This window comes from Daktulosphaira vitifoliae, unplaced genomic scaffold, assembly GCF_025091365.1.
Source record: "Daktulosphaira vitifoliae isolate Bord-2020 unplaced genomic scaffold, ASM2509136v1 Scaffold_4, whole genome shotgun sequence".
NCBI lineage: Eukaryota > Metazoa > Arthropoda > Insecta > Hemiptera > Phylloxeridae > Daktulosphaira > Daktulosphaira vitifoliae.
In genome coordinates, this window is record NW_026099575.1 from 16674851 (window position 1) to 16681836 (window position 6986).

Consider the following 6986-nt stretch of genomic DNA (forward strand, 5'->3'; position numbering starts at 1 on the left):
ATATTATTTTTTTTTATGCCAGTTATTAATTTTTATCAGCTATGATTGAACCAATTTTTTAAAAGATATGTCGACTGATCACAAATTGGAAAATTTTCCCTTTTTCCACGTAAATGAGAGAAATTCCCCCAAAAATTACTAAATTTTTTTAAATCGGTAAATTTCAATATTTTTTTTACTTTTTTTTTCATTCAAAACACTGTCATATTTTAAAAATAAATGAATCAAAATAAACCTTTTTTATAAATCATTTTTTTTTGAAAGTCCAACTATTAACCTTCTCACTGATAAATATTCAAAATTATTACTTTGCATGAAAAGTTAACTTAACTTTTAAAAGTGTTTCGTTAATACTACGAACTTCAAACATATGTTTTATTAAAGTTTATATTACATATTATTAGGTTTAAACAGTTAGTCCCGGACACCTAATCTTCTATATTTAAATCTTCCCTAAAGTAAAAGAAAATGTTATTTTGGTTTAAAAGATTCATCGTATCTCATGTTAATATAATTTTTATTTCTACTCTTTTCAATTATTTGTTTATATTAAATATCAATATAATACTAAATTGAATTTCTATAATACATATTTATTCATGTATTATACTTGTATACTATAAAACTAGTACACAGGTTATAATTAAGGAATTTGGAGTCTATGTTACTTTTGGATAGAAATATTTTTTCATGATAATGATTTTATTCACTCTCTGACATTTATACAAGTCCCAACTGTGCTAGGCTGGGTTTTTTAAACATTTTTTTATTTTAATGGAAAAATAAATTATTTAAATAAAAACAATAGAAAGCTACTTTTTTAAATAAAATGTAGCCCTTGAAATATAACTCTCATAGAAATAATATAGTTAAAAAAATTTATTATTACATACTTAAGCTTATATTAACACTATGACTTTAAAGGGAAATTTATTATCTCATTAATATTTCAAATTAACTATTATTATACAACAATATTACAACAAAAATGCTTTTAACAGCAATAATTAATAATAATGCTTACATTTCTTCACAGTGTGTGTACTATTAATGCAACACTCTAATTCGACAATTGTTTATAATTGGTAAAATATCATGGTATTTATATACATAAATATAAACATTAATTTAATTCTTATTAACATTTATATAATGCACAAAATTTGTTTTTTTTTTTTTTACAAGAACAATAATTCATTAGTAACTTATATATTTTAAACAAAAATCTTATGAAGCACAATAATTTATTTTCTTCCATGAAAAGTTAATTCCGATTAACTGCAGTATTTTTTGATGTAGTGTAAGTGGAATTAGATCACTGGGTACCAGTGGAAAATAATGCAATAAGCCCACTAGCAATACCAACAGAAAATACATAATTTCTAAAAATTTCTAGTTCAGGAAAACTTAAATGTATATCTTCTTATTTAGTGAAATTATAAAAATTTTACTGATCAAATAAAAAAATTTAATTAAATGTGATTTTTTTAACACATTGACTGCCATATATAAATTATTAATATAAATAATATGTAATTTTGACTGCTAGTGAGTCACATAATGTGACTAATAATCAAAAGTAATAATTAACATGTTAAGATAATTATTTAATACTAGCTTAGTGCCAAAAATCATAATTTTTACAGCAAGATAGAAACTTTTACACAAATATGACAACATATTTACTTAAAAATACTATATATGGCCATTACACCCTCTTCAGAGGAGAAGTTTCTTAACTGTAAATACTCTGAGACAGGTGGTAAATCTATGTCTAGAGATATTAAAAAAAAATCATTTTCATAGAAAAGACAATTGAGTTATGAATTTTGTTTTCCCCCCCCCCCCATACATTATGCAGAAAATTATTTTTTATTTAAATTTTATAGAATAGTTTTTTTTCTATAAACAATTTCAAATAAATATAATTAAAATTCATTTTTTGAATTAAGTATTAAAAGGATACGCTGTGGTTGAGAAGCCTCTCAACAGATAAAAACTTAATAAAACAACTATGACCAAAAACAATGCATTGTTGTAAAATATTGAAAATGCTGTTGCTTCATAGTCAGCAACATCATTTTTCTGAAATAGTGCTCTGAAAAAATCATGTATAGTAAAAAATTAGTAATATTAAAAAATGTATACTTAATTAAATTAAATTATATAATATTGTTGCTGTTATGCAAAAAGTGACTAGATGATAATTAAATTATTTATTTTTTTAAAAGAATAATTTTATATTATTTATATTCAAAAATTTTTTTAACAATTAAATATTTTTAATTTTTAAGTAAAATAACTAATGAATGAAATAAATGAAATAAAAATAAATATACATTTTTTAAAATATTATTTTAATTTGTTCAAACTCTTAAAAGCTATGAAAAATACAATTACTTGGTCATTGTTTAGACAACAGCTACAATATGTTGCAAACAAATTGTTTATATAAAAATTTGTACGTTCAAAGAATTTGAAATAACTTTTAAAAAATTCTACCAAATGAAATGACGCATATAGTTAATATGACAACTGAACTATAGCATTAGGTAAATTATTTTAGCATAACAATAAATATTACTTTTCATCTTTTTCTTTTTTGCTAATTTTTTTATCTTCAGCATACTTTAAAGTAATTTCTCGGGTTACAGCTTCTTCTCTTTTAATAGCAATCTGTAATTAATAATAACAGTTTTTTATTTATTGTATTATTTTATTTTTAACTCATATTAAAACTCACTTTGTGTTTCAAAATAAACTTGGTATTTTTATAAGCAAACGCAATAAGATAGGTACTGCCTAAAGTTACAAGAATAAACCAAACAAGAGCTGGCATCATTTCAATCATATGTATTCTCCAGTAAAGCCCTGTTATGAGTAAGCTTTTAGTCTTCTTCTTTTGCAGGTTTTGTAAATGATTTTTATTAAATTTTAGAGTTTTTAATACTTACAAATTGGGAGTGCTGAAACCATAAATGCACTTCCGTAGAACAAAGCTGCAGACTTTGCAGAAACATTTCTACTGAAATCAGAGAGCAATTGTTCTTCTTCTTTAGTGAAAAGGCTTTCTTCGGATTTTTCCTTTTTACCCATGTTTTTTGAAAAACTAAAAAAATTAAATTAAATAATACAAATAAATTAAAACAGTAACAAAACGAAATTTAACTATAACCCGACAGCAGACGTAAGACGTGTAACCCTATGAAACAATATAAGTTGCAAGTCTAGCTATATTTTAACAGTTATGTTTTCACTTTTTCGATTTGTTTACGTATCACATATTCACCGCAAAATCACCAACCAAGAGCAACGTGTTCGTTATGACAGTGTAACCAGAATATAAATAAATATACAACCATCCAAATCAAAATAATTACTTGTAACTTGGTTACTCAATCGATATTTTAAAATGATGGGAAGTGTGGATTGCATTAATATGTAATTAAAATAAAATAAAAATTCCCATATTATAAAAATCTTTATAACGCACAACTATTTGATAAAGAATTTTACTAATAAATCAAGTAGGTTAGTGAGATTTATGAAAGTTTTTAATTTTACTAACTAATTATGTTAATTACATAATTAGTTAAAGGCCGCTCTTTAAAATGAAATATGCAAAGAGAAAAAATGTAAACTATTAAGTTATTAAGTAAAAGAACAAGTTGAGTTGGTAAATTAGTAAGCTAATAACGTTTTAAATAATTGGTTTCGATCCTAGAATAATAGTTACTTAAGTGTAATTCTATAAAAGTTACATTTTTTGGATAATTAACTTATAAAACTTTAGTTAAACTTGTTAGATTAATAAATGGGTCAACATTTTAAAATAACAAGTGTGAGAGAATCATTTATCCTATAGTTAATTTTACTAAAGGTCATCAACAAGCGTATAAACTCAGTACCCTATTGCTTAAAAAATGCCTCCTTAAATATATCTTCAAAATTTAGAAATTATATGAATATACAGAACATTTACTGTCATTATTTTGCTACCTTAAGCTCGGTTTTATAAATGTTATATATCATAAATAATGAATGAAGTGTATGACAAAGAGTATATATACTTTTTAACATGTTATACTACACACTTTTCTATTTCATAACTTATTTTTATAAGCGACTTATACAAGCCTTGGCATTTTCTTAAACCAACGAACAGACCTAAATAGATCAAAGGCTGATCATAGATTAATACAGGTATGGGTATTAAGTGGTTTATTAATCTGAATATCTCCTATATATTTATATTATTAAATCACAATGAACCATTTTATATTTACAATTATAATAACAGTCCCTTATAAAACCGTGAAATAAGTATTTAATCAAGTCGTGAAAGTGAAATAAAATCAACAAAAAAATTGTACTTGAATTAAATCTCATAGTTGTATTTTTTAATAAGATTAATCTACTTAAAGGATTTATTCAATATTATATTTAAATTATTATGTAACTAAAATTACATTTATCTATCAAACTCAAACTACTGTAATTATAATCACAGTGCAACCAATAATAAAATTATTGTATAAGAACGCGTCGTTTCAGGATTTTTTACTCCATGATATTTTGTATATACTCCTTGAGGTGTGCTTAAATCGGAGTCGAGCTGAGTCATATTGTAAGAATCCTCTAGTAAGTAGTACTACTATAAAAACTCGACAAGAATTTTGCTCACCGCTCCTGAGTGTCTGCGCTTCGTGTGAAAAGTTTAATTTAAGTGTTCGGCTAACTTTTTACGCTCGTACGCGTTTACCGTTCAATTGTTTATACGTTGCTCGTTATATAACGCATTTGACGATATGGCATCGGGTGTGACTGTTGCAGACGCTTGCAAAAAGGTCTATGAAGAAATTAAGAAAGATAAAAAACACAGGTATGTTGTTTTTCATATTAAAGATGAAAAACAAATCGACATTGAGGTGATCGGTGAACGTAACTCAACCTATGATCAGTTCCTAGAAGACCTACAAAAGGCCGGGCCAGAAGAGTGCCGTTATGGACTTTTCGACTTCGAATATACTCATCAATGCCAAGGCACATCGGAAAGCTCTAAGAAACAAAAATTGTTCTTGTTGTGCTGGTGTCCAGATACTGCAAGAGTAAAGAAGAAGATGGTGTACTCGTCCAGCTACGATGCGCTCAAGAAATCATTGGTCGGTGTTCACAAGGCGTTCCAGGCAACCGATCATTCTGAAGCTTCCCAAGAGGTAATCGAAGAAAAGCTCAGATCCACCGACAGGCAGTAAAAATATCAAATATATATATATATTTTTCTAAATATATGCGCCAATATATATTTATTTAAGTGAAGGTTTCATCTTTTACGTTTTGGTATTAAAAAATTATTAAAATAAAAAAAATTAGTACTTCCACAACGTAATTGTTTACTATATACAACATACATTATGAATTTATACATTTACTAACATAAAAACCAAATAATCACAATATTCATTTTGTTTTTATCTAAGCAATATGTTCCCTTGTAAGAACATATATTTTATACCTACATATTATTTTTAAGTATTAATGCAAGCGTGTTTAATTTTTCATGAACAAATTATACATATTAGAAACTATGCTCTCTATTTCGTTTTTTTTTATTCATCTCAAGTGTGGTAAACTTTTCCTTTAAATTAATAGCCTTATGGTTTAAATTAAATTGCATAAGTAGCCGGTCACTCGACCAGCTGCATTACTAGGGAACCGATCGCAAAATCATGTGTAGTGTGAATTATTATTTATAATATGATTGTGATTGAAATTTCCATTGTTAGATTTGGACTTTGGTTTTGGATTTATTTCACCGTCCCATCTATTATCGGAGTTTACTCATCCGACCGATACATATATAATATACGGTTGGCTAATTTTATTTGGTTATTTTTTTTTTTACCCGCCGACCGTCTTCCGCCGCCTCTGTATCCCTCAATGGTAGATCAAACATTAAGAGTGAATTGGATGCGTTCTGATTTCCGAGCGACGCGTTGATAAGCGGTAACTGCGACGGCGGTGTATGATACGGCCGCAGTGCTACCAATATTCTAATAGTGTGCCGGCTCGCTTGTAATCTTATGAGTTATTATACATTCACTTTAAATGGGGGTCCGGAAAAGCAGTCTGCGGCGAGCACAGCATCTCAAATTAAACCAAGTCTAAAATAAGAGCATCCCACACACTAAGGGACGAGGTCCAGTCACTACGAACATCGAAACGACACATAATATAATATAATTTTTTTTTTTTTAAGAATGCCTTTCGGGACTCAATGACACAGTATATTAAACTCGTGTCTTCTCAACAAATTTTCTTCGTCGTAAATATTAATTAATTAGATTGTTTGGTGGTCTATTAAATAATGAATTAATAAATGTGTGTTAAATTAAATATATTAACTACTATTAATATAAATTATGAACTTATCTATTCTAAACTATTTTTTATAAATGTCGTATAAGTTAAAATATAACTGAAATAAATAACATATATTTTATATTAACAGAATTAAGTTGAGATAATTCTTAACTAATGAAATGTATACGATGATCTCAATAAATGCTGCACTTAAAATATTTTTATTTGCTAAAAATAAAAAAATTAAGTTTAATACTGAATTGATTGATCCAATAAGCAATAAGTAGAAATGAAAGAGCGACAATTTTTTCAAATAACTTGTTTCGCTTGCTATAATTATTCATGAATAAACAAATTAAATTTATTAATTTTCATATTATTTATTAAAACAATTTATGAGTTCATACTGCCAACGTCATATACTCGTTGTTCTATTTAACGTGTTGCTATTTGAAAAAAAAAATTGTCAACTTAAATAATAAATATTTTATCGTTTACCTGCGTCTTTTTATTAATCGTGTATATTAATTTCTACAGCTTTAACAAAATTATCCCGATGTGTAAACAAAATTTAATTAATTAAGTTGCTATCTGCATTATTTAACCTTTGAAAGCTTAGTGTT

At 26.3% G+C, this 6986-nt stretch overlaps 2 protein-coding genes across 3 annotated transcripts; one reads left to right on the forward strand and one right to left on the reverse strand.

Moving 5' to 3' along the window:
* Positions 1-861: 861 nt before the first annotated feature.
* LOC126905157 (translocon-associated protein subunit gamma) lies at positions 862-3305 on the reverse strand. 2 transcript variants are annotated; one of them, XM_050684623.1, is made up of 6 exons: positions 3170-3305; positions 2955-3109; positions 2744-2871; positions 2585-2676; positions 1967-2098; positions 862-1382 (listed from the first exon to the last, which is right to left on the reverse strand). In XM_050684623.1, the coding sequence occupies exons 2-6, from the start codon at positions 3094-3096 to the stop codon at positions 1316-1318; spliced, it is 561 nt and encodes a 186-aa protein (XP_050540580.1). In that variant the 5' UTR covers positions 3097-3109; positions 3170-3305; the 3' UTR covers positions 862-1315. The 2 variants fall into 2 exon arrangements, with proteins under 2 accessions (XP_050540580.1, XP_050540579.1); XM_050684622.1 differs by having other exon boundaries at positions 2955-3273.
* A 1307-nt stretch (positions 3306-4612) lies between these two features.
* On the forward strand, positions 4613-5597 carry LOC126905158 (cofilin/actin-depolymerizing factor homolog). Its single transcript, XM_050684624.1, has one exon. The coding sequence runs from the start codon at positions 4809-4811 to the stop codon at positions 5253-5255; it is 447 nt and encodes a 148-aa protein (XP_050540581.1). The 5' UTR covers positions 4613-4808; the 3' UTR covers positions 5256-5597.
* The last annotated feature ends 1389 nt before the right edge of the window (positions 5598-6986 follow it).

Bases quoted from the DNA above. Each gene is read 5' to 3' on its own strand.
- LOC126905158 (XM_050684624.1), top strand. From the start codon at position 4,809: ATGGCATCGGGTGTGACTGTTGCAGACGCTTGCAAAAAGGTCTATGAA.
- LOC126905157 (XM_050684623.1), bottom strand. From the start codon at position 3,096: ATGGGTAAAAAGGAAAAATCCGAAGAAAGCCTTTTCACTAAAGAAGAA. The intron at 2,872-2,954 runs GTAAGTATTAAA...TACTCATAACAG, and splicing joins GGTTTCAGCACTCCCAATTT to GGCTTTACTGGAGAATACAT. The intron at 1,383-1,966 runs GTATCCTTTTAA...AGAAATTTTTAG, and splicing joins AGAGGCTTCTCAACCACAGC to AAATTATGTATTTTCTGTTG.